We start from the raw sequence: 26,774 nt of genomic DNA, 5'->3' as shown, positions 1-26,774 counted from the left end.
GGCCCAGATATTTGTAAGCAGGGAAACGATCAATATGGACACCAACCAAAGTACATGTGCTTAAATCATCAGTGTTATTTGTATGCACTCTAGAGAACAACATATACTTATTTTTACCTGCAATCAGCACTAATTTCAGGTCAATTAGAGTTGTTCTGTAATCAGGGATGCAAACTAGTCACCTTTCGACGAAGTTTACCGTTTTGAATCCAAAATAGGTGACCTCAGGTGACAGCCTCATTTATCTGTTTCAATAGTAGGCCTACTATTAGCCTACTTGCAGAGTGAAGCTTGGGTTGCTTGACTGAAAGAACAATATGGGATTTATGATTTTAGGTCAGTCAGAGTATATGTCACTGTTCTTCATAAAGTTTTCACACAGGGCGCCTATTTGTAAGTAAGCATTCCACTGTAAGGTCTACACCTGTTGTATTCGGCGCATGTGTACTAATATGATTTGATTTGACATGTATTGCGTGCACAATTGTGGATTGATTTAAAAAACAATAAAATAATCTTTAAATTCATTCTAAAACTCACAGGCTGCCGTGCAGACCTTGAAACCGTGTATTGTGTGCTCTCCGTCTGGTCTTGGTCAGTACCCATGCTGCAACATTCTATATGTTTTGCAGGATTTTTTGGTAGACCAGACAGGAGAGCATTACAGTAGTCAAGCCTGCTAGTAAATAAATAATGGGTAAATAATGAGTCTCTCTGTATCAGCCTGAGAGAGAAACGGACGCACCGCTGGCAATGTTCCTCAGGTGGTAAAAAGCTATTTTGGGCACATTAAATGTGTGATTCGAATTGAGTTCAGATATATAGAATAACACCTAGGCTTTATAACTGGGGTTTTATCTTTATTGCCGTGAAATAAAATGTGTGGCCAGATTTCTCTCTCGTACTTTGGCTCCAACAATAAGTACCTCGGTCTTGTCTTGATTTAGCTGGAGGAAGTTGTGAGCCATCCAAGTGTTTAATCACTAATACAGTCTAATAATTTATCCGTGAGCTAATATCCTCTGTGGACACAGAAATGTAAAGTTGTGTATCGTCTGCGTAGCAGTGAAATTCAATGCTGTGATTTCTGATAACGCTGCCAAGGGTAACATATATAAACTGAACAGTACCAGACCCAAAATCGAACCTTGTGAACACCATGTGATATGTATTCTCTCTGAGTTATGTTTACCAAGGGTGACAAAAAAACTCTTGACTGGTTAAATACGTCCTAAACCAATTTAGAACTGGACCAGAGAGGACAAACCATCTCTACATTCTGTCCAGAGGGCATCATGGTCAACAGTGTCAAATGCAGCACTTAAATCCAAGAATACAAGGACAGAGAGCTGTTTGGCATCTGTATTGGCTCTAAGTTCATTTACCACTTTAACTAAGGGGTCCTCTATGCTGTGTGGGGCCCGGAAACCAGATTGACATTTTTCAAAAATAGAGTTATCATTTAGCGTTTGAAAACCAATTGCTCCAGAATTTTGCTAAGAATTTAAGGTTGGAGACTGGCTGAAAATTGCTAAAACCTGAAGAATCTAGATTACTTTTCTTCAGACAGTTTCACCATAGCAGGTTTTTAGTGCAGTGGGGAAAGTGCCTGTTAACAGGTGGGGATTAACAATAGTTTGCACTTGTTCAGATATGCAGTTAAAAAACTGTTTTGAAGAAGGTGGTGGGGATAGGATCGAGAAGGCAGGTAAAGGCTTAAATTGAGATCACTTTCCTGAGCATGTCTGTGTCAACCAGGGAAATGTTATCCATAGTGCCTTTGCGTGGTAGGCTAGGCACATGTCATCAAACTTCTCATCAGGTCCTGCTTGACTGATACCCAGCCTAATGGGTGTCATCTTATCTCTGAAATATGCTGCAAAATCGTCACATTTAGATGTGGAGGAAGTTCACATAGGTTGCAGGGTAGGTTTATCAGGCCATCAATGGTCGAGAACCATTCTGCAGCTAGAATAAATGTGATGTGAAAATAACCAAGGTTGAATGCGAATCAAGATGGTGTATGACATCACAGAAGCTTGTAAAGAGTGGCTATTGAGGAACATTCTCAATAGTTCTTATTTTTACTGGGCATGTCTGACTGACTGGGAACAACTTGAAACCAGTGGAAGCTGCTGAGGGGAAGACTGCACATAATAATGTCTGGAAAGGAGTGCATGGAATTCCATTTACTCAATTACAGCATTATTATGAGCCGTCTCCCCTTAGCAGCCTTCACTGATTGACACTGTATCTTTAATAGACCGATAACAGATCCTGTTTACAGGCAGATATCCTCTGAAATGTGTCTGTTGAGCCCTCTAAAATGGGTTTCTCATAGCTATTGCCAAGTTGATATTTCTTTTTTAGTAGTCACAGTTGTGTGCTTGTGACTAGTTTCACACTGAGAAATGCCACTTCAGCTTTTTTCAGGGTAAATTGTGTGTGAATGATCTCTTGGTGGCATGTACCCTTTCTTTCATGTACAGTACTCTAACTTTGTCACTTTCATTGCTCCGAACACTGCCTTGTGTGAGAGACTTGTGTGGAGTATGCTACACATCTTTAACCTGGCTCCTAAAAGACGTCCATCAAATATTAAAGGACCCTTCAAAGCCCCTTTCAGTTCCCCCTTAGCTCCCCACCCAATCTCACACACATACTGTATACAGTCAGACTGAATACATAGCCAACTGAAAAGGTTATTTCTCTGTCTTGCGTAGCAATACCTCAACTGGGTGCCAGCTCACTGTCTAAGACACGGGAGAAAATGCCATGAGCTATACTGAATGTCTAAACAGTCTCTAACTGTGGTTTCAACATTGATGTCTGGAACTTGAGTAACTAGAAGACTCTGTGGGGTCAAGCCAGGTGGACTGCAAAGATAATGTATAATTCCTGCGGAAAGCTAAGTGCTGCTTGTAATGTCTACAGGGATGTCCCCTGCTGTCATTGAGTCACTGTGAGAGATGTGTGGTGTAATGCTTTGCTCTGATAGAGCACCACGTGCAGTGCAGCACGGTAATGGAAGCCTATCCTGCATCACGCTTCCTCATCCATTTGATTTGCTTGTTAGAATATAGCACTAGCATAGCTTTCCATGCTCTCTCAATCGTGAGCATCACTTGGCGTAGCATCAGTATAGCTTTGCTAACTCATTCGATTTTCATTAGTTAGCATAGCCTCAGTGTAGCTTTCCTCGCTGTCTCATTCAATTAGCATCAGCTAATGGCTAGTTTGGGATCCCTTTGGGAATGGTGGAGGGGGTTACACTACACTGAGGCAGTGTTTCTCACCCTTTCCCAAGACTGGCACGCAATTGTTCTCTGAGGCCCACCGATTGTACAACTTGCAATTGAGAACTGTTTAAATTAGTTTCAGCGAACCATCTGGTTCATGTATCGGGGTTTGAGAAACACTAATGGATGTCTCTCTTTACACAGCCCTGTTTGCAGAGCCAGTGGAAGGAGTCCATGTCCAGATTTGGATGAACTACTGCATCTGGGTTAGACTGACAGGGTTGTGTTGCATGGGTGGCTGTGAGTTTACCTCCACTGTGAAAGCTCTAGTTCTAGGCTTATGTCTGAGAATTGGACCAGTTGCCCATCAAACTGATGGTATAGAGTAATTGATCAGACAAATGTATTCACTCTAAGAGTCAGATGACAGTTAGATTACTGAGGCTGCAGTACAGAGAGCACACTGTGGAGCCTGGCTCAGCTCTGCTCAGTAAGAGGACGAGAGAGAGGACGTGGGAGAGGCCATGGTCTACTGTAACCTCCTGAAACTAAGAGGTTACAAGTAGATACCAGTATTTTTTTCCATGGCAAAAATGATAACATGAAGCAGACCAAACTTTGGTAATTTAAAAACCTTTATACATAAAATATGTCTGCTATAGCTAGGAAAAAAAACACAAGTGTGACTAAATAGGGACTAAACATAATGATCGTATGTTTTCCAACATTAGGGCTGTTTTCCTAAAAAGTGATTTCTGCTTTTGCCTTGTTCCTTGCTATGATACTAACAGTATCGTCATACTGGTATCATCCCGGCCTACTGGAAACCAGTGCAAAGGTCCATTAATGGAAAGAAGATACAGCATGATAATCCAGTTTCCCCCTCGCTTTTCCTATCTCTTCCCTCCTTCATTGCTTACCGCCCTTATGACCTAGCTCTTAGTATCTAGACAGAGGCTCCCTAGTTGGTTGTTTGTGTTTGTGTTTGAGATGAAGATAGAAGAGAGACGCTTCTACAGAGAGGAAGGCCTAGTAGTTATTGGTCGCTCCTGTACTCCGACCTATTTGCAGATAGTGGAGACTGAAGACGTGGGGAGGTTATAGCAGGGCAGCATGGTGTTTGGAGATGGGGGTGGGACGGCTGCTGTATGATGCACTCATGCGTAACCCCACTTCCCAGTTGATCACAGCGCAGGAGCTGTCATGTGCTATCTGTGTCTATCCTGTTGCTCTTGAATAATGCTAGTCTGTATTTCAAGGGGGCGTGGACTGATTAGGTGTGGTGTGTTGTGTGTGTGTGTGTTGTGTGTGTTGTGTGTGTGTGTGTGTGTGTGTGTGTGTGTGTTGTGTGTGTTGTGTGGTGTGTGTGTGTGTTGTGTGTGTGGTGTGTGGTGGTGTGTGTGTGTGTGTTGTGTGTGTGTTGTGAGAGAGATTTGCTAGAGGAGTAAGTAATAATTATTTACTTACACAATCTCCATTCCTTGACCCTTCCCACTGCTTGTCGGCCATCATATCACCCAATAATTTAAACCCTAAACATTATAGAAATGCCAAACAAGAAAACTAAATGATCTAACTCAACGTCTATACTGTCTGTATTTTGTCCTGCACAATTCAAACCATTTTCTAGGCTTGCTGTATCTTTTCAAGTGCTAACTGTAGCCTCTGGGTCGGAAATGCGTTCCGGAAAGCTGCACTGCCAAATCAAAAGCTCTCAAACGCATAAGGGAGTAAGGAAAGACCCACTCTCTAACACAGATGATGATGCAGCTGCAGTGCACTCTGATTTAATGGAGGACACATTAAGACATTATGCCATGTCTGAGCTGTATGTCTAATCTGTTTGATATGGATATATGTAGATTACATTAGACACTATATTAGAGATTTCACTTACAGGTACACCCACCACGTAGTATACTTTGGCAATTAAATCATACATATTTTAAGAGAGTATATATATTCTACAATGTAGAAAATAGTAAAAAATTAAGAAAAATCCTGGAATGAGTAGGTGTGTTCAAACTTTTGTGTCTGTTTGTGTGTGTGTGTGTGTACACACAGTTGAAGTTTACATACACCTTAGCCAAATACATTTGAACTCAGTTTTTCACAATTCCTGGCATTTAATCCTTGTAAAAATTCCCTGTTTTAGGTCAGTTAGGATCACCACTTTATTTTAAGAATGTGAAATCTCAGAATAATAGTAGAGAGAATGATTTATTTCAGCTTTTGTTTCTTTCATCACATTCCCAGTGGGTCAGAAGTTTACATACTCAATTAGTATTTGGTAGCATTGCCTTTAAATTGTTTAACTTGAGTCAAACGTTTCGTGTAGCTGTTCTGGGATTGATTTGCACTTTTCGCAGCAAAGTACGTTCATCTCTAGGAGACCGAACGCATCCCTAGTGTTTATACTTGCGTACTATTGTTGTACAGATGAACGTGGTACCTTCAGGCATTTGGAAATTGCTCCCAAGGATGAACCAAACTTGTGGAGGTCTACAATCTTTTTTCTGAGGTCTTGTTGATTTCTTTTGATTTTCCCATGATGTCAATCAAAGAGGCAGTGAGTTTGAAGGTAGGCCTTGAAATACATCCACAGGTACACCTCCAATTGACTCAAATGATGTCAATTAGCCTATCCGAAGCTTCTAAAGCCATGACATAATTTTCTGGAATTTCCCAAGCTGTTTAAAGGCACAGTCAACTTAGTGTAGGTAAACCTCTGACCCACTGGAATTGTGATACAGTGAATTATAAGTGAAATAATCTGTCTGTAAACAGTTGTTGGAAAAATGATTTGTCATGCACAAAGTAGATGTCCTAACCGACTTACCAAAACTATAGTTTGTTAACAAGACATTTGTGGAGTGGTTGAAAAACGAGTTTTAATGACTCCAACCTAAGTGTATGTAAACTTCTGAAGGCAGGTGGTATAGTGTGTTAGTTCAGGGATGTTATTTATCACAATGCTTTGGGGGAGGGGGCAATGTAGGAGCTTTGAGTGAGTGACAGATGGTGTGTTGGTAACCCTGACTCTATGAACTTCATATACTGATGGTGTTCAGTTGCCCTGTTTGCTTACAGTTGCTATTTGTTTCTGTTTAATGAGGCTGTGCTAACATGTTTGTACTGGTCTTAGTGCAGGCCACAAATTAAGCTGTGAGGACAATGAGTTAATGCCTTCAGTACAGCAGCAGTTGTTGGCAATTTTGTTCATGTGAGTTGGTGTATATCGTACATTACAGAGCAGAGAAAATGTGTATTTTACATTACTGGTCTAGTGATTCTGTTTTGGTAATTCAATTATTGGTGTGAATATTCTTGAAATAAATACATTAAGATACAGTATGTTCTGTGGGGGGGGGGGGGGGGTTATAGGATAAGTACGCACATATCAAGCAGCCTTGCTGGCCAGCTGAAGATGGTTGCCGAAGCTGCGTCAGGGTGTAGTCGTGTGTCACTCTGGATATGAATGGAACCTGGGTGAGCTTATTGATCTATGACAGCAGTGTGTCAGTGAGAAACCCCGTATATGCCCGTCCTCCCCCACAACCCTGCCCTACCCCCTCCCTGGGCAAAGAGGCTTTGGCTACGTTGTCTCCTGTGACTGACCTGATTTCTAAGAGTGTGTGCGAGGCAGATTAGTGAGGCTGGCAGCAACTCTATTCTCTATTACATTGCAGTGTCAGTTTGGGCTGGTGATGGCACAGTGTGTGCGTGTGGGAATGTGGGTCAATGTGTAGTGTGAGGTCAGTGTTCCCAGACACACACACACAAACCAGCTTTGTGGATTAATGGCCCAATGTCATCCTTTAGTTTTAAGTACACTTCTGTGGGTTTTTGGTCCAAAACACAAGGATTTACTCAGCAAGAACAGGAAGTGGCACATCAATGTAAAAGGGCAGGATGGGCAATTTGATAGGGTTGGCCCCCCACCTTGCGACCAACAATTTTAGCAGCCCTCTTCTTGACAGCAGAGAGGAAAAAATGTATGTTAATTTCCTGCAATTGTATACATTTTGCCATGGGGCGTAGAGAAAATGTTGCAGTTTTAAAGCAAGTTTGCTGCAATTCTAAATCTTTTGCCATGGGGCGGAGGGCAGATTTTAGAATTTTATAACACATTTCATGCAATTCTACTCATTTTGTCATGGGGCGGAGAGAAAAATGTGCAGTTTAACAGCTAACTTCCTGCAATTGTACACATTTTGCCATGGGGTAGAGAGGAAAATTTGATTTCTGAGTGAGAGTAACTAACAAAATCAATGAGTGCCCCTCGGTCAGTGATTTGACCATAATTAATACAAGTGTAGATAGCTAGCCGTTACACTAACTTACCAAAAGTGGGGCCGCCAGTTGCCCATCACCGGTTTAGGGCGATTCCACGGGAACAGCGTGACACTGAGACTCCGATTTTTCTAAATGTATGTCAAACAAAAACCAATTATTGCAATGCAATGCATCCATTTTGTTCTCAATATCAAGTGGTACCGTAGCGCCAAGTCTAGGTCCAAGAGGCTTCTACCCCCAAGCCATAAGACTCCTGAACATCTAATCAAATGGCTACCCAGACTATTTGCATCCCCCCCTCCCTTCTACACTGCTGATACTCTCTGTTATTATCTGTGCATAGTCACTTTAATAACTCTAACTACATGTACATATTACCTCAATTACCTCGACTAACCTGTGCCCCTGCACAATGATTGACTCTGTACCGGTACCCCCTGTATATAGCTTCACTATTGTGCTTTTACTGCTGCTCTTGAATTATTTCTTACTTTTATTAATATTTTTTTTAGGTATTTTCTTAAAACTGCATTGTTGGTTAAGGGCTTGTAAGTAAGCGTTTCACTGTAAGGTCTACCTGTTGTATTTGGCGCATGTGACAAATTAAATGTTATTTCATTAAATCATTTCTGGTTAACAATGAAGTGATTGTTTTCAATTAAAATGGTTAAAAATAAACAAAAATAGCTTCTAAGCAAAGAGCAAGACTGTCTGAGAGTGGTCTCAGTGGGGAGGGAAAAACTAAAAACGAACTGTTATTGACAAAGAGGTTTGGAACGGTCTTTCTTATTGGCCTATTGACTAATTAACCGCCTGGTGATGTCACAAGGCAGGTCAAAACTCCATCCCTCCAAAGCAGGCAGACATTTCAGGTGGTTCTTTTCAAACCGCTCGTACACTTAAAGGGCTTTATCACAATTTCACAGTATTATTCCAACCTAATAGTGTGGAAATATATATAAAACACCGGAAAATCAAGTTTTTGACTGCCTTGGGCCTTTAAAAAAGGACTACTTTAACAAATGTCCACTGATAATTTTATAATCACATTTACTTGAAGAACAGTACAGTTGTAAAGTTTGTTAACAGAATGACAGTTTGTGCTGTTACTGTCATCAATTCTGTTACCAAACTTTGTATCTTTTTTTATTTATTTTATTTATTTCACCTTTATTTAACCAGGTAGGCTAGTTGAGAACAAGTTCTCATTTACAACTGCGACCTGGCCAAGATAAAGCATAGCAGTGTGAACAGACAACAACACAGAGTTACACATGGAGTAAACAATAAACAAGTCAATAACACAGTAGGGAAAAAATCTGCACTGTTCTTAAAGTAAATGGGTTTTTGTAAAAATGTCTTTGGAAATTGTTAAAATGAATCCTTGTGCATAGAGTTGCATGGTTTGTTTAACTTTGCAATTATTGGTTTTTGTTTGACCTAAGTCTTTATGTGAACAATTTGAGTCTCAGTGTCCCTGTTACTGTGGAATTTCCCTTTACCAATAGAGCAGTAAATATCCGTATGTATTAGGTTAACTAGCACCCCCCGTATTCTGTGGTTGTGTATGAATACTATGGAAACACATATTAGTCATCTAGAATGATTTATTTTTGAAGTACTAGTTATTACAGGCTTATACAATGGTGTTTCTTTGACAGGCTTCTGACTGGAGTCTGACAAGACTGCCCAGACCACCCAGGCTGCATTCATTATTTGAATTGAACGGCTATAACTGAAGGATAATGGAGTTAGGCCTAAACTCACCAACGGCTTACGTCCATCCTCCATTCAGTATTGACTGAGCTGTTCTGAGTCCCAGCCTCAGTGTCCTACTTGGGGTCCTGTCCTGTACTTGGCCAAGCCATCTTGGCATCTTACCCTCAGGTTCTGATGTCCCGGTCTCACATGGCTGCACTGTGGGGTTGGGACTCAGAATTTGAAGGGATGTGTTGGCCTATTTCCTTCTATTAACACATTTCCTCTTTACCCCATTATGTTCTGATAGTCTTAAGTTGACCAACTGAAACTTCCCTGGAGTTTCCTCTTAAGACGCTATAGTTCCCATAACTATCTGGAATTTCCCCTTTTGGAGGGATTTATCTGATGATGGACAATAAAAAATTTAAAAAACAATGATGCCAGTCAGCATGGCCCTTGGATGAGCGACACCGTGTAGCAGTTTATCCATGCTCATGAATTAAATGGACCATACTTGGCCCACTATTCCTGTGTCAGATAAGCCGGACATGCAAATTCCCCTCCTCCACAACCTTCTGACCTTGTTAAGGCGACCGGCACATATTTCAGCATCAACAAGGTCTTTACAACAGCCCTTATTATTGTCATTATGAAGTGACCTGGTGTGTGTGTGTGTGTGTGTGTGTGTGTGTGTGGTGTGTGTGTGTGTGTGTGTGTGTGTGTGTGTGTGTGTGTGTGTGTGTGTGTGTGCGCTGCCTCAATGCAGCCTCTGTTCTGGAGCTGATCCAGATTAGTAGTAATGGGTCTGGGAATGGGGAACCGTTGGATAAGGAAGATGAAGGTTCTTTACCAGGTGCTGCAAGAAAAGGAAGCTATACTACATGCGGAACCTAAAACTTCCCCTTCCCTTTGAGCCAAATATGATTCACTATTATGCCCTATGGTTCTGTGATATGATAAAGCCTATGGTGCTCTGGTGTTTTTATGATAAGGTAGCTGTGACTCATCAGCTTCGTTAAGTTGGGGGGGAAACCCAGAGGTCCCATTGAAGCATATCTAAAGTGGTAATGAATAGAGAAGACAATGGGGAAAGTCCGCCAAATATCTTTCAAAGTTCATTCTTCATTGTCTGTGGTTTACAAATCTAACTCTGTAGATTTAGAGGAGAAGACTGATATTGAAATAGTGAAATAACAGACGGTTGTTTCTGGTACTCTACAGTCCAACAAAGGATTCTGTCTATCAGGGATTGACTCCAGAATGTTTACTCTTTTCAACTTCAATCGTTGCATAGAAAAAAATAACAATGAGTTAGCTATGATCTTGTGCCAGACTGCCACGCTCGACACAGAACGCTGTAGGGCCGGAATCCTTGTGTCAATGCCGGTATCCAGTCTAGTCATTGACCCAAATAAATGATGACTAATCTAGGAATCATGACATCATGTCATTGTCTGTCTCACTGCTACAACATACTGTATATATACTGAACAAAAATATAAACGCAACATGTAGAGTGTTGGTCCCATGTTTCATGAGCTGAAATAAAAAATCTCCTACATTTTCCACATGCACAAAAAGCTTATTTCTCCAAAATGTTGTGCACAAATTTGTTTACATCCCTATTAGTGAGCATTTCTCATTTACCAATATAATCTACTAGACAGGTGTGGTATATCAAGTAGCTGATTAAATAGCATGATCATTACACAGGTGCACCTTGTGCTAGGGACAATAAAAGGCCACTTTAAAATGTGCAGTTCTGTCATACAACACAATGCCACAGATGTCTCAAGTTTTGAGGGAGAGTGAAATTGGCATGCTGACCACAGGAATGGCCACCAGAGCTGTTGCCTGGGAATTTAATGTTAATTTCTCTACCATAATCTGCCTCCAATGTTGTTTTAGAGAATTTGTCAGTACGTCCAACCGGCCTCACAACTGCAGACTATGTGTAACCACGCCAGCCAAGGACCGCCACATCCACGCATGCATGAGAGTATGAATTTGCAACAGAAATGTAATTTTGATCTCTCTCTCTCTCTCTCTCTCTCTCTCTCTCTCTCTCTCTCTCTCTCTCTCTCTCTCTCTCTCTCTCTCTCTCTCTCTCTCTCTCTCTCTCTCTCTCTCTCTCTCTCTCTCTCTCTCTCTCTCTCTCTCTCTCTCTCTCTCTCTCTCTGTGTGCTGGCAGCTGATGGAAGAGAAGACACTCATCAAGCTTGCCATGGTGTCCAGACTGCCTAAGTTCGGTGTCCGCCCCACCACGGGGGTCACCAGCCCCCTACCCAATGGAACCACCCCTTCACCCCAAGACAGCAAGACCACCCCCCCAGCAAGACCCAATGGGGTGGTCCGTGCCTCCTCCTTCTCTCTAAAATGGAGGAAAGACGGGGGCAGTACTCCAACCACCCCCACTAGCCTTGAAGATGATGCATGCCCAAAGGAGGGAGGGGACAAGCCCAAGACTCAGCACTCCACATGGGGGAGGGAGATCAAAAAACCCTCCCCATCCACCCCTAAGAGGGTTAGGAGGTCTGGTTCGTCTGAGTCATCTACTTCCAGCCCCAGGGCCATCCCCCGCCAAGCCGCAAAGACCAGCACCAAGGCAGGGCCCAGACAGGGGCAGAGCAACTCCTTCAGTGGAGGCCCCAAACTAGGCCAAAATGGAGCTACTGATGGCCCAGGACAGTCAGGCTCAGGGCTGGTGAGGCCACGGGCCAGCTCCAGCTCCCCGCGCAGCAGCTCTAGAGATAGCCTGTCCCAGTCCAGTGACAGCCTCAAGTCCCTCACACTGGACAACATGGTGCGCTCGCAGAGTTTCACCCACTTCAAGCAGATCCCGTCCCCGACCAACTTGCCCATGGCACGCTCCTTCTCCTTTAACCGGGCAGTGGAGCTGGCCAAGCCTCTGGCCAACACCCAGCTACAACCACCCAGGACCAACCACATCAGACCCCACCAGCTGTCGAATGGGAGGCAGGGCCTGGGGATGGGCCTCGGCCTGGGGACAGGGCTGGGGGGGCTTCAGTATCCTCGGAGCCTCTCTTCAGCCGGCTCCCCCTCCACAACCCCTAGTGCCCTGAAAAAACCTCTTCTCCCCAACTGTGTTCTGAACAAGCCTTCTGCTCTGGGCTATAGACTGACACGGCCTGGCCAGGTCAAGCAGCAGAAACCCCTGTTTACAGGGAGGGTGAAGGGGGAGGTCAGGGCTGGAGGAGTGGGGGACGGGGTTAGGGCAGAGTCACCCCCCCTCACCCTCACTCCAGACCCCCTTAGTGACAGCGACAGGACCTCAGGGGGGCAGCTCAGGGGGACAGGGGAGGGGCTAGAGGACATGTCTCTCTCCTCAGCCTCATCGCTCTCTCGAGGAGACACCAGCGAGGAGTTCTTGGATGACTTTAATAACCTGGCTGATGGGGATGTCCCAGACAACAGGACGAGAGATAGTACTGCCACTCAGACCCGCCTGCGGAGCTTCCTGAATGAGACCATGGACTGGAATGAGATGGGCCTCTCAGGTAAGCGAAAAAAACACCTGCTGAAATCTTATCTTCTGCTGTTGTGATTTGTTACTACTAGTTGCCACGATTAACCACTCTAGAGCTTTGATAACACTGCTTCAGTCCCGTCATTCCTGACAGTCAGTAAAATGTACAGTATGAACTGTTTGGCCTGTTTGTGTCTCCTGTGCAGGGCGGAAGGAGGAAGTTGGGGTGAGGACAGTCCTTGACATCCTGACCCCAGAGAGGGGAGACTTCCTTCAGGGCTCGTCTCTGGAGTTATCCCCCTCCAACAGCTCGGGGGGCACTTACATGTGGGACGAGGAGGATCTGGAGCCCCTGGGACCCAGAACACACCCATGTGAGAGCTATGATGACTCAGACCGCCTCAACAGCATGGTGAGTCAACGCTTGGTTTGCCCCAGGGTACCAAATTCATACACACGGAAACACCCATATTTACCTGGCTGGTCAGATACAGTCAGAACATAGAGAGGGTCAGGAGAATATTTAGTCATTGTTTAGAAAAAAACAGACTCTTTTATTGTCCGCAATTCCCTTGTCTTCCGCTTAGCATACACTTGATATAGTATCACTGAATAGTAATGACATACTGTCATTTCTGTATGATGCACAGTACAGTACAAAGTTAATTCATCTGATTGACTAGTGTTGGTATTCACCAGAGGCCTGATAGTGTGTACCTTTGACCCTATTATGTCAGTCCAGTCCTCTCAGCAAGAGCTACCTGCTTTATTCTATCAATTGATCCCGCTGCTAAAACTTCTGTTAAATTAGATCCTTAATTAGGGATTAGGAGAACAAAGACTCAGGTCAGAAAGGGAATGTGAATGCCAAGGCTGCCAGCCACCCACTCCCAACCAAGGTCTCCCTCCTTTGAGGTTCCCAGATTCAGGAATGTCTGCATAGCTCCTTACAAGCCACATATGATCTCCTGGAGATAATCGAACAGTTTCTTTCTGTTTTCCTCTCTGTGTTCCGGTGCCATTGGCTCTGGAATGTTTAACGAGCTTAATGACGGGGATTTAAAACAGTTAATCAGCTTAGTCTTTTCTTCCCTTCCTCTGGGGTTTACCATTACATGAAGACACAGAACTGTTGACCGAACACTGGTGCATAGACAACTGAGACAGTGTGTATTGAGGAGAGAGCTGTCTGGGGATGCCAACTGTTCTGAGTGGGTGTGAGTGACTCTCTCTAATATATAATAATAATATTTAGCAGACGCTTTTATCCAAACGACTTAAAGTCATGCGAACGGCTTCGGGAATCGAACCCACAATCCAACAGCCATAAATCATTGTACTGATACAATGACAAAGATATTCATGTATCTGGTAAGCCTAGTAGAATAGGGTCCATCTAACATACTGTGTCCTAATTGTTTGGCCTATTGGGTCAAAGCACCCTTGAGATGTGCTGCATTTGTTTGGAACACGTGATGCAGAGCAAACACAGCAAAGTAAAGCATGTATGTAGGGTGACACCATGTGGCCAAAGCCATTTGTTACACTGATAAAGAAGTATAGATTGGAGTAGAACAGGGGACTCTGTAATAACATATTGTACGGAATACATTTGTACTGTAGTGAAGCCGTCTCTAGAGTAATGCAAGGTCTCTTTCATGATCATGTGACACGTCAATTGCTATGGAAATGCTGGGATGTGTTTTTCAATGATGTTAAAGTTAATTATGATGCAACTATGACGGTGATACGATATGAATTACAATTATCATCATGAATATCAAGGCTATACGCACTACATGTTACACACACAGACACTCAACCATGCAAATTGGCAGAGTTATTATTTATTTGGACATCAGACATTATAATCTTACTCTTATACAGACATCGTACACACTCTCACTAAATCACATCCAATATCATACACATCAACCTACTCAGATTTGCTACACACATAATATCTTGTCTCAATTTTCTAACATCTGAGGCATTGGCTCACAGGCAAACAGGCAAGGGAATAAAACAGATATTGCTAGAACCCTTTTCTTGAATTATAAATATCAGACATTTGAAAGCTCTAGTTTTGACTGTCATAATACCTCTGATGGAAGTAACTTTACAAGCACTAATTATGGTCAATTTAGACTGAGAATAGTATCTAGTTATGGTAAGGGGTGAAATAAGTATAACCAGTTATAATTGTAACAGTTTAGCAGATTATAAGTAAAGAAGATCAGTCTTCACGTGGCTAAAAGAAAAGGAATATAACATATACTGTTTACAGGAAACTTACTCTACATCCTTAAATGAAGTTGCGTGGAAAAAGGAATGTGGTGGTGAAATAATTACTGTCATGGACAAAGGAACTCAAAGGTGTGATGATATTAATTAACAAACATTTTGATCTGAATGTACAAATAGTCACGAATGATTCGCAAGAAAGGTGGATCTTTTTGAATATGAAAGTGGATGAAAAACAGATTTGGCTGATTAATCTATATGGTCCAAATCAGGATGATCCATACTTTTTCGAAAACATTTATACCAATTTATTGAACTTATAGGCAACAAATGATCAAATCATTATGGTAGGAGACTATAACACAGTGTTAAGTACCTCAATGGACCGTAAAGGTAATCACTCTACAAACTACCATCACCGTGCCCTTAAGGAATCACAAATATTATGGACACATTAGAAATAGTTAATATTTGGAGACTAAAAAAACCAACCTAGTGAGATATACATGGAGGAGACTTAATCAAGCTATTCGTCTTGACTACTTTCTTGTCTCTTTCTCTCTTGCATCAAAGGTTAAAAAAGTTTTAATAGGAGACAGAATGCGATCGGATCATCATTTAATTGGCATAACTGTTATAGATTTTCCACGTGGACAGGGATATTGGAAATTGTATCGAAGTTTACTGGAGGACAACCTATTTTTAACTAAGACAAAATAATTTATAACTGAATTTTTCCAGTATAATATAGGTTCCGCAAATCCCCTTATTGTTTGGGATACCTTTAAATGTACCTTCAGAGGTCATTCAATTCCATATTCATCAATAATAAAAAAGCAGTTTCTGTCTAAAGAGACAAGAGAAACTAATAGTACAGGTAGATAGCAATACAAATGACACTACAGAGATACAAAAAATGTATGAGGAAAAACAAAAATAACTTGAGGAACTTATTCAAGAACAATCTAATGTAATCTATTACAAAAATAAATCAAACTGGATGGAATATGGATAAAAATGCACAAAATGCTTCCTGAATCTCCAGTACAGGAACGCTAACAAATAAAATTTGGAGAAACTCGTTACTGAAGACGGAGTCATCTATGATTCTCCAAATTATATTTTAAAAGAGGAAGCTAATTATTTTAGGCGATGTTCTCTTTTCCGTCCCATCCTATCCCACTGAATGAAGATTACGGTAAGGAATTCTTAGTATATCCTTTTTTGATATACTAAAAGCTCCATTGTTAGATTGTTTTAACTACTCCTATAGAAATGGTAGTCTGTCAGATACTCAGCAGGAAGGTCTGATTTCTCTATTATTAAAACAAGACCCAGATGGCAAATATAAAGACCCAGTCTATCTAAGAAACTGGAGGCCCCTTACACTTTAATGTTGTAATGCAAAAATACTAGCGAAATGCATAGGTTTTACCAGGTATTGTTCATCCTGATCAGACAGGTTTTTTACATGGACGATACATTGAAGATAATATATACGACAACTACTAGAAATAATAGAACGTCATGAAACATCTTAGAGGCCAGGCCTGGTATCTATAGCTGATAAAGTAAGACTGGATTTTAATTATAAATGCCTGGATTTTTTCAGTTTCGGTGATTCTCTTATAAAATGGGTAAAAATAATGTATAGCAACCCCAGGTGTAAAATAGTAAATGACGGCTACTTCTCAGAGAGTTTTGAATTGTCAAGAGGAGTTAAACAAGGGTGGCCGCTGTCACCATATCTATTCGTTATGGCCATCGAAATGCTAGTCATTAAAATCAGATCCAATAACCACATTAGAGGATTAGAAATCCAAGGTTTAAAAACAAATGTGTCCATGAATGCCGATAACTCAAGTTTTATATTAAGTCCGCAAGCTAGATCCCTGCAATGTCTCATTGAAGATCTAGATACATTTTCTGGACTCTCTGGACTAAAACCTAATTATGATAAGTGCACAATATTACGTATTGGATCTTTAAAAAAAATTAATTTTACATTACCCTGCAGTTTACCTATAAAATGGGCTGACGGTGAAGTAGACATACTTGGTATTCATATCACAAAAGATATAAATGAGCTCTCCTCAAGGAATTTCAAAAGAAAACTTGTAAAACTAGACAAGATCCTGCAACCACGGAGAGATGAATACCTGTCTATTTATGGAAAAAATTGCCCTGATTAACTCCTTAGTCATTTCTCAGTTTACTCACTTATGGCCCTACCTACTCCTAATGATTCATTTTTAAAATCATATGAGCAAAAAAATGTTCGCTTAACTTGGGACGCTAAACCAGACAAGATAAAATGTGCCTATCTATATAATGAATATGAATTGGGTGGGTGGGTTGAGATGATTAAATATAAAAGCAGTAAACCTCTCTCTAAAAACTTCACTTATTCAACCCTAAATGGTTCTCAAGTAGATTACTAAGAAAAGCTCATCCATTGTTTAAAAATTGCCTTTTTGCCTTTGTGCTGATTGCCATGTCTCACTTTCGATTAATTGAAAAGGATACTTTTTTCAAAGTATCTCTCTTTTTCCAACAAACATTGCAGAGCTAGCTATAATTTCAATTTCATCCCCCTGAAAAGATGGAACAAATATTACAACACATTTTATGACTGAACTCAAATGTGTTGGTTGATAAAAAAAAAAAAAAAAAAAATTTTATTTTTATTTTTATTTTATTTTTTTATTTCACCTTTATTTAACCAGGTAGGCCAGTTGAAAACAAGTTCTCATTTACAACTGCGACCTGGCCAAGACAAAAGTACAGTCAACAACAATAGAAACATCTATATACAGTGTGTGCAAATGGAGTAAACAGGTAAGGCAATAAATAGGCAGTAGTAGCGAAGTAATTACATTTTAGCAGATTAACACTGGAGTGATAGATGTGCAGATGATGATGTTGGAAGGTGTTCCTAATGTTTTGTACACTCAGTGTAGACAGACAAGTCTCTTAAGAGGCAACAGCCAGCCATGATGATCTGTCGTCTGGTGTTGGATTAACCTGACAAACGTCTTATGATCCTGTGTTGTAAAAGAGCTTCATAACACAGAACCCAGACAAAAAAAATCACAGTCATCCTAGTTAAGCTGTGTTGCAATACCTCTGTTACTCCACTTGATAGCAGTGTTAAGTTAAATATGACATAAGTGTGTGTGTGGTAAGAGAAGTACATCACCTGGTTTCCATGTTTTTCACTTGATGATTTCCTATAGCCTGCTGTTGAGTAGTAGACAGCCAGCTTCATAATTAGAAGTACTCCTACCCTCATATTAGAGGTTTTAATGTATTATAATAGCATTTTATTAATCTCTGTTTTGGATATAAATGGCATGATATTTTGTTGAACTCGAGCGATACGTTCACATTCCCATTCTTATCCCTGCTTGCGTGTGTACAAGCATCCTGCAGATGAAAGTTGACGCTTGTCTGTTTTGTGGATATTGGCAAAGATATGTCCTAAATGGGCTATAATGATATGGTAACAGCTAATATTTATTTGGCTCGATTTGGTTGCTATAGAGACCGTCACTATCATCGCAATGGAAACAAGAATGTAAGTGCATGCATATGCATGAAAAAGTAACGTTTGAGTCCAACAAAATGAAATATAACAGTCTGGATAAAGTTTGAAATGACACGATATGTACAACATCTAAAGACCTGCCTCACTATATTGGGAGCTTTGCTGTTTCTAAAATGCCGTATTTGGGTGTTTCTGTAGCCGTTGTTCATGTTTTCTGCTTCCCCTCATACTGCCCAATGAGCCCGAGGAGGTCTATCGCTGTTGGGGTAAGTTTCTCAAAACCAAGTGAAATCAAAACGTGTATGAACACTTCTGTAGCCTTTCATTTTCATAAAAACATGTGCTTTGGTTAAAAATAGCCAGTGGAAGACATATTGTAGAGTGGCTGTCTGTATTCATTCTAATGTACCTGAAATGGCTATTTCCACCGAAATGCTGTCACTGATAGACATTGGAATAAACAATGTGAAGCCACTCTCTCTTCTATTCTTTTCACTTACTCTCTCCTTGGCCTGTTTATTCCTTATTTCTGCAGATACCTAGTATTTGCTGTGTTTTTATTTGAACTCGGCTTCTCTCATGTGAGACATATCCTCTCAGTAGCAGAGCAAGCTCCTGACGGCGCTCTGTCTCTAATCCTCGCCTCCTCTCTGACTTCAAAGCCGCAGAGCTGCTGCTTCTTGATTTATTTATTTGGATCTAATGTTAGGCTTTGTAGCGCTGGGTGGTGACAGCCTAATTCATTAGCAGATAAATGAGCTAGGTGTTAAGCCTTTCTCTCTGCAGTACACTGCTGTTATAGTACACACACTCAGCAAGCAGACTGTTGTCATATTAGTTGGCAATTTCTGCGTGGCAAACAAAGCAGCCTAGATATTAGCTAACATGTCCCTACATTGTCTTGTCTGATAATTAATTGATTTCTTATTTCTCTCTCTTGCCTTCTGTCTTCCCTCTTAGTATATGACATACGCCTGCATGCATTTATAGCTGCTATACTGAACCAATGTGACATCAGCCAGAACCTGTAGAAACACATTTGATAGTGGTTACTACTGTTTTTTTGAAAGTATTTACAATGATGACGGTGATCTGTGTCAGCCCTAAGATTAGTGGGCTCAATGTAGTCATCATATTTTCCTGTTGGTTGCTGACCACAGTGGAAACTATTAGTAACTCCCTTAGTCTGTTTTAAATGTGATAGTCGAAGGTCTCCATTTAATCTCCATTTAGACTGTCATTTTGTTCCACAACATAACATTCTAAAACGATCTAGTTTTGCCTCCTCGCGTCTTTCCTTATATAGCCTGCTTGATGTAAACCAGGCTTACTTTTACTTTGCTGCTTTTGGGTTTGTTGAATTGATTATGAAGTTGATAAAAGCAGTCAAGTGTGGGCAGGCAGGCAAGGCAAAGGCAGGCACCTGGTTGAAGGAGGCATAATGAAGGCAGAGGTTTATGAAAAGAGTGGAGGACGAATCTGTCACTCACTTATCCCCGTAGCTCTGTTCGCATCAAATAGAGATGACAGGAGGATGAAAATGGAACGAAGAGGGAGAGATGTATGTAGTGTAATTATGAAAGGCCTAATTCCCTCATGCCAAGTACAAAGAGACACCGTATCAGAACACACACACACCAAATACAAGCACCACTTTAGCACTGTCCTTAAATACAAAACCCTGTAAACAGTGTCGTTTCAAGTCATTTATTATAGTCAGCTAGATGGACAACAGCTTCTTGTCTTGTCATTTAGCATAAATCCGACCGCCGCCGCTCTCAAGCCGTATTCACACACTGGCGTCAGAATCCGCTTCTGCTTCCGCAAATGAAAGCGTTCATATAATGTCCCCCATTTTCCTCATTTGAAATCTGGATGAATTTAAACCAATCTACACCGACCACTCTCCCTCCAACACATTCTGGTGGGTTCGGGTTGGCTGAACGAAGGGGCACCTGTCACCAGAAGCAGAGAAAATAGAGCAGTGATCTATTTCCCACCACTTCTGCCGCCCATATGACCGTCGGGTTCCACTCCGCTGGGCAAAGCGGAAATAAAACGTTCGTTGACTCTCTATGGTGGTCAATGCGGATTCCGCTTTTTGGAACGTTTCTTTATGCGAGGTCACTGTAGGCAGTCAGAGGGCAAATGATCCTGGCACCGGATTATTTCCTCACTGAAATAGCTGGATCTAATGGAAAATGTGAAAATTCTGCTTGTGTTCCTACCAGTACAAAATCCAGCCTGTGAGCTCATAATTTTTGTGGACAGACACACGTAACATAAATGGTATCGTAGCGTCTGTCAACAGACTGCGGGGTATGACAATTAATGAGAAATGTTATGTTTTACTGGTTTTTAGTCTCTGATTATCTGGACAAGTCACGATTTTGAAGGTCTTTCAAATGTAGCTGTTATACATTTTTTTTTTAAATGTACAGGGAAACCTTTGCCTATCACCTTTAACCATCCCAACCCTGAATGTCCCAACCTAAAGCAGCACAACTGACCTTAGATCAGCGCTATGGGGCCTTCTCTCCTTAAATCTCTCTTTTGTGCCCAAGTCAGTATCATCCTAGTGTCCTTGGAAGGGAAGTTCTGCTCTCATCAATCTCTCTAACACTTTCCTTGCTCATAGTGACCCTCTAATTGTCCCTGTAAAAGTCAATAAGCCCTTTGCAGCAACGGACGCCTAGATTACACCACATTACATCCTTTATAGAACCACAGAGAATGGTCATATGCAGTTGGCTAGAGCCTGAGAATTGAGTTTGGGGGAAATGCATTAGTTCAAGAGCAGTAAATGAGTCGAATAATTGGATTACAAAGAAGTGCTATCATTGTAGAGGTAGAGGGCATATTTTATATTTAAAGGACAAGCTTAGTGCTTTCAACTCAGAACTTCAGTGTAGAATAAGTTCAACATAATGTCATTGTGGAGGCATTGTGGAGGCATACTCACACACAGGTTAGTAAAACTTTATTTGGAGATACTGTATTGGTCTTTTATCAAAGAAACAGTTTTGAAATCTTCAGTATCTTACATTGCAGTAAGCCCCACTGTGTTACATTTAGTCTGGGAATGACCTTCAATTAGAGTGAAGATCTACTGAAGGAGCAGCAGTTGATCTGCAGGCAGCTCTGAAGCCTTCATTGAGAGTTATGGGAAGCAGAATGGACATGTAATGAAAATGCCATGATAATTCTAATCTCAGGCAGAGGGGCTGGTGACTACGTCTGAGAATCTGCGACAGCTATTGATTTGAACAGTTTCAGACTAATTTCCTAAGCCCCTCTAGGATGTATTAGACGTTTGGATGTTTATATTTGTACCCATGATTCCTTATACAGTAGAAAAATCATTTACCCAGAAGTTAGTCTTTTTCATTTGTTCTAGTTTCATGTTGTATTGATTACGTTTCTGGGTTAGGCAGGCTGAAGTTCTGCAGGGCTTGGGTTGTGGGGGCAAAGCTACATCATATATTAATCACACTAGTGGGTCATATACTAGTGGGTCATATGAGGTCATCTGTGTGTGTTTTGAGCCTCAGCTAACCTCAGATTCATATCTGAACAGAGAGTTGTGTTTGTTTGAAGTTTCAATTCAATATGGGGTTGAATGGGCCAAGGCTTTTCCTTTGGTTTATTATTCTCCATTGATCTCCCCACCGGGTGCAGATTGAGAGGGTAGTAGGGAGAAGATGGGGAATGTGAGGTTAACTGACTGAGGGACACAGAATGGTGCAGGAATTTCCATAGCATGTTACAGTCCCTGTGCACAACCACAGCAAAATGCATCCTGAATTGATGTAATCATAATGTGAATAATGTGTAACCTCAATCGATTAAATATTTGAACGTGTAAACTCAATGAATGAAATATCTTTATATGAAAGATGTATGGCGAGAGAGATGGATAATCATGCTAATCCTGAAAATCAGTTGCCAATAAGTCTGCATCTACTGAACAGGCAGGAGGTGTAGCACCACTGAGGGGACCACCACTGGAGCTAGCTTCATTTCAACATGGGGACCTGCTCTGGTACTGTGGTTCTGTTGGACTCCCCAGTCCTCTCTGTTTGGCTGGCGGTTCCAACGTCAGAGCCCCAAGGCAGTCAGCTGGAGTGGGATTTGTGTGAAATATGACCCCAGATTCCCAGTTCATTCAACCAGCCTTTTTCTCCTCCTTGGGGGAGATTATGTGGCCCGCTCAGCTAAGCTGCAGCCTGCCAGTGTGAAATGCCATTTCCTCTCGAGCAACGTGCCGTGACTAAGGCCTGCTCTGCATGAGGAACCTCTAGAGGAGAGAGGGATGGAGTGGGGGAGGAGGTGAGGAGAATGGAAGAGAGCGAGGAGACGAGAGGAAGAGGACAGAGAAAGGGAAAAAGAGAGTGGGAGAAGTAAAGAGGGTGATAATAGAAGTAGTAAAAAGCAGAGGAGGGCGCAGAGGAGAGCAGGCGTGTGGGAGAAAGACTGAGTACAGTTCAGTTGGGTGCACTGGCAGATATAAGTATGGATCAGAAGATATTGGATTGTTATTTTTCTGTTTTCTATCATGGTTCCCTGCTTCAATGCCAGTTTTTGATTTAGATAACCATTATCTAACCTTTAATAACACAACATCCATTAAATACCACCAACCACCATCATTTTGTGGGTACATGTTCAAGTAAAGGCCTCGCTATGTATTTTCATTTTCTGCTGAAGCACAACATTGCCTGGGAATTGATGCTTTGGAAAGCAAAAAGGTGAGGAGTACAAATCAACACTTCATACTTTGAAGTAATAATTTGTACTCTTGCCTTTTTTGCTTTTGGGTTTTTGGGTATGTTATGCTTTGAATTCAACAACAAGCAAAGTGCAGACTATTTTAGCTTTAATAATAAGACATACTTACCGATTTTATATTATTATACTCATTCAAGAGTGATGTTTCTTTTGAGAAATTCATTTCTGCAAATCTTTTGTTGTCTCCGACTCTGCTTCTTGTTGTTTTGAATAACAACCTGTGTTTGTCCGTGAGAATCTGATTCAAAGGGAGAACTGTTAGCATAAAAATGTACTCACTACTTTTGCACCGGCAGACAAAAACAGTGAACTAATCATGCCTTTACAGATGGGAGCGTTGTGAGATGTTTTTTGAAATACCCCGACATTCTGTACAATCTTTTTTTGAGGATCTCTTGTGAACTGACAAAACAAAACAGTTCGCTTACTCGCTTGAGTATTGTCATAATATAAATTGAATCGAAATAACATAACATCAATGGAACCAACTTTTGTCTCTTCCACCATGCAGGACATTCTGAACAACCTGGACCCCCTGGAGCCAGCTGACCTGGAGGACGACGACCTCATGCTGGACGTGGACCTCCCTGAGGACGGATCTCTACGAACACAGACAACAGTGGCTCCAGGTACAGTCATCGCTTCCTTCATCTTTCCCCAGGCTTGGTGCTCAACACTAATGATTGGTTCAGTAGAGCCATAATCATTCCAATTAAAGCCTAATCACTGTGACCAGACACTCACCTTTTGAGTGTAGCTCTTGATTCCATTCTGTAAATGTAATCATGGCACACCTATGGAAATGACAATTTAATCTCTAATCATGACACATTCCTCTGGTCCTATTTCAACTGCTGATTAGGTAAGGAGATAGTTTTGGTGAATAGGTCTCTATTCTCAGAGACAGCAGGATTGTATTTGTGTGTGTAGGTGTGCTGTGGGTGTGTGTGGGCATCTATGTGTGTGTCTGCGTTATACAAGCCATCACAAACTCCCTACGTCAGAGATCATCGGTCATTGATCATGAATCTTAGGTAATGAAGTCTCTCCACTGTATTGTGAATGCCATACTGACAGTGTCATTCATGGCGAATGCAGTTCTTTCCACTGCTCTGAAAACACTTGGCCCAGTGTGAGACTGCTGACCAGTCTTGCCAAAGGATTGCTAACAAGGGTCCCTTTATGACCATAAAACAGACAACCCAAAGTGCATCTCGTTCTGTCTCTATACACACAAACACACACACAGACTGGTTTTTCAGTTCACAGAGCGCTACATTGAGTGTGTTGTGTTTGTGTGTGTGTGTGTGTGTGTGTGACAGGAACGTTCACTCTGAAGGATTGTGAATCCAACCGGCATCCTGGAAAGAGACCGTATTTATTTATAGCTCTATGTCATAGCGAGGGGTCGTAGTTAAGGGACAGGGGAGCGGACAGAGGGTCCAGCCATGCTCAGCCCTCCGTGGCAGGCCTAAAGAGAGGGGAGGAAAGGAGAGAGCTTCAATGTAGCATAGCCTTAGGCCCATCCTCCCTCTCCTCCCCTTCCTCCCTCCTTCCCATGGGCACAGGCTCTGCCAGCCAAGCAGGAAGGGGAAGGGAAAAGGAGGCCCTGCTATTTTCTCCTGAAGGCAGGCTCCAGCTCCAATGACAGGAGAGGTCCTGGTGGTCTCTCCCCACCCTGCCCAAGCCGGTGACTCTCTGCCTGGCCACAGACACAGCCACCCCAGCCTCTCCCTCTCTGGCCACTTGGGGAGTTTCTCCGGAAACAGACAGCAGGGTGGAAGAGTTTCTCCAGCCCTTTAAAAAGCTGACTAGGACTTTAGCCCACTCTTTTCCCTCTTCGTTTTACCACTTTGGATTTGTAATCTTTGGATTTGAGTTTTGTACATGTTGAGAAGAAGTTCACGGATGTTGCAGAGCATGTTGGAATGTAGCAGGTCACTTCTGGAATTACTGGGCTAACTATTTAGACGGGGTCGTCTTCAGTTGCGGTATGTGGAGAGAGGCTGGGTAAGGTATTTGTCTAGTCCTCAGCTGAAGAACTCTCATGCTACAACCGTAAGATTGAGTTATTTGAAGACTGGCACACAATTTTATGCAGTTTGTCTTTTTTATTTTGTCTCAGTTCATTAATGGCTTGTTTGATTAGAGTGTTGCCAAATATTTATGTTCCTTGGTTGCTCTATTTGGAAGAGTAATTGTGTGTCTGTCTGTGTCTGTAATGTAAGTATCTTGTGGGTGGGTGTTTTGTGGGTGTGTATGAGTTTGTTAATTTTCTCTGTTGATGTTAACCCCTGAGAGTCATACTGTCTGACTGTTGGTCTTAGCTTGAAGCTAGAACTGCCTTCTTCTTGGGTTTGATGTCTTATTCAGTACAAATCAGTGAATGTGTTATGAGATGAAAAACTGCTTGAAGTATCATTATTTCACTATTTGTTAAAGTGTGTGTGTGTGTGTTGTGTGTGTGTGTGTGTGTGTGTGTGTGTGTGTGTGTGGTGTGTGTGTGTGTGTGTGTGTGTGTGTGTGTGTGTTGTGTGTGTGTGTGTGTGTGTGTGTGTGTGTCCCACTAAGTTAATCTTGTCCCATGAGGCAATGTTTGTGTATACAGGACTCTGTTTACCAGAATGGAATGGTATTGACACATCAAACAAATGGAAGCCACGTTTGACCCTATCTAGGGCTGACCCCACTTAGTCGACTGGTCGATTGTTTGGTCGATAGGCTGTTGGTCGACCGAGATTTCTTTAGTCGAGCAGTAGCAAAAAAACAAACAAAAACTCATGGTGTACAAGACACCTGTTTATTTTGGAGGCCGTGGGGATGCCATAGGCCATCAGTCTAAGACATGTGCTACTGAAATTGTATATTGTTATATTATGTAAGAACAATGGTGCAACACAAATAAAAAATATAATTATTTTATAACAAATGTGCTTTCTCCCACGTTGGATAACAGCCCTTGCCTAATTGTCTAAGAAAAGTGAGGAGAAGACACCCTGACTTAATTAGGTCCATAATCAATAGCCTAACTGTTAAATGTGCCTGGCTTCATAAATATCCATATACAGAGCCTTCAGAAAGTATTCAGACCCTTGACTTTTTTCCACATTTTCTTACATTACAGCCTTATTCTAAAATGTATAAAAAATCCTCAGCAATCTACACACAATACCCCATAATGACAGGTTTTAGAAATGTTTGCAAAAAACAGAAATACCATATTTACATAAGTATTCAGACCCTTTGCTATGAGACTCAAAATTGAGCTCAGGTGCATCCTGTTTCCATTGATCATCCTTGAGATGTTGCTACAACTTGATTGGAGTCCATCTGTGGTAAATTCAATTGATTGGACATGATTTGGAAAGACACACACCTGTCTATATAAGGTTCCACAGTTGACAGTCCATGTCAAAGCAAAAACCAAGCCATGAGGTCGAAGGAATTGTCTGTAGAGCTCAGAGACAGGATT

The 26,774-nt window shown here is 41.6% G+C and overlaps 1 protein-coding gene across 1 annotated transcript in view; it reads left to right on the top strand.

Moving 5' to 3' along the window:
- ccser2a (coiled-coil serine-rich protein 2a) overlaps positions 1–26,774 on the top strand; it is a 69,808-nt gene that overhangs the window by 23,079 nt on the left and 19,955 nt on the right. The window contains 3 exon segments of the mRNA XM_070434811.1: positions 11,428–12,754; positions 12,930–13,135; positions 23,814–23,931. Coding sequence (XP_070290912.1) covers positions 11,428–12,754; positions 12,930–13,135; positions 23,814–23,931 — 1,651 coding nt within the window.

This window comes from Salvelinus sp. IW2-2015, linkage group LG25 (genome assembly GCF_002910315.2).
Source record: "Salvelinus sp. IW2-2015 linkage group LG25, ASM291031v2, whole genome shotgun sequence".
Classification (NCBI taxonomy): Eukaryota; Metazoa; Chordata; class Actinopteri; order Salmoniformes; family Salmonidae; genus Salvelinus; species Salvelinus sp. IW2-2015.
The sequence above is the reverse complement of the archived record's forward strand: the minus strand, read 5'-3'. Positions and strand labels throughout refer to the sequence as shown.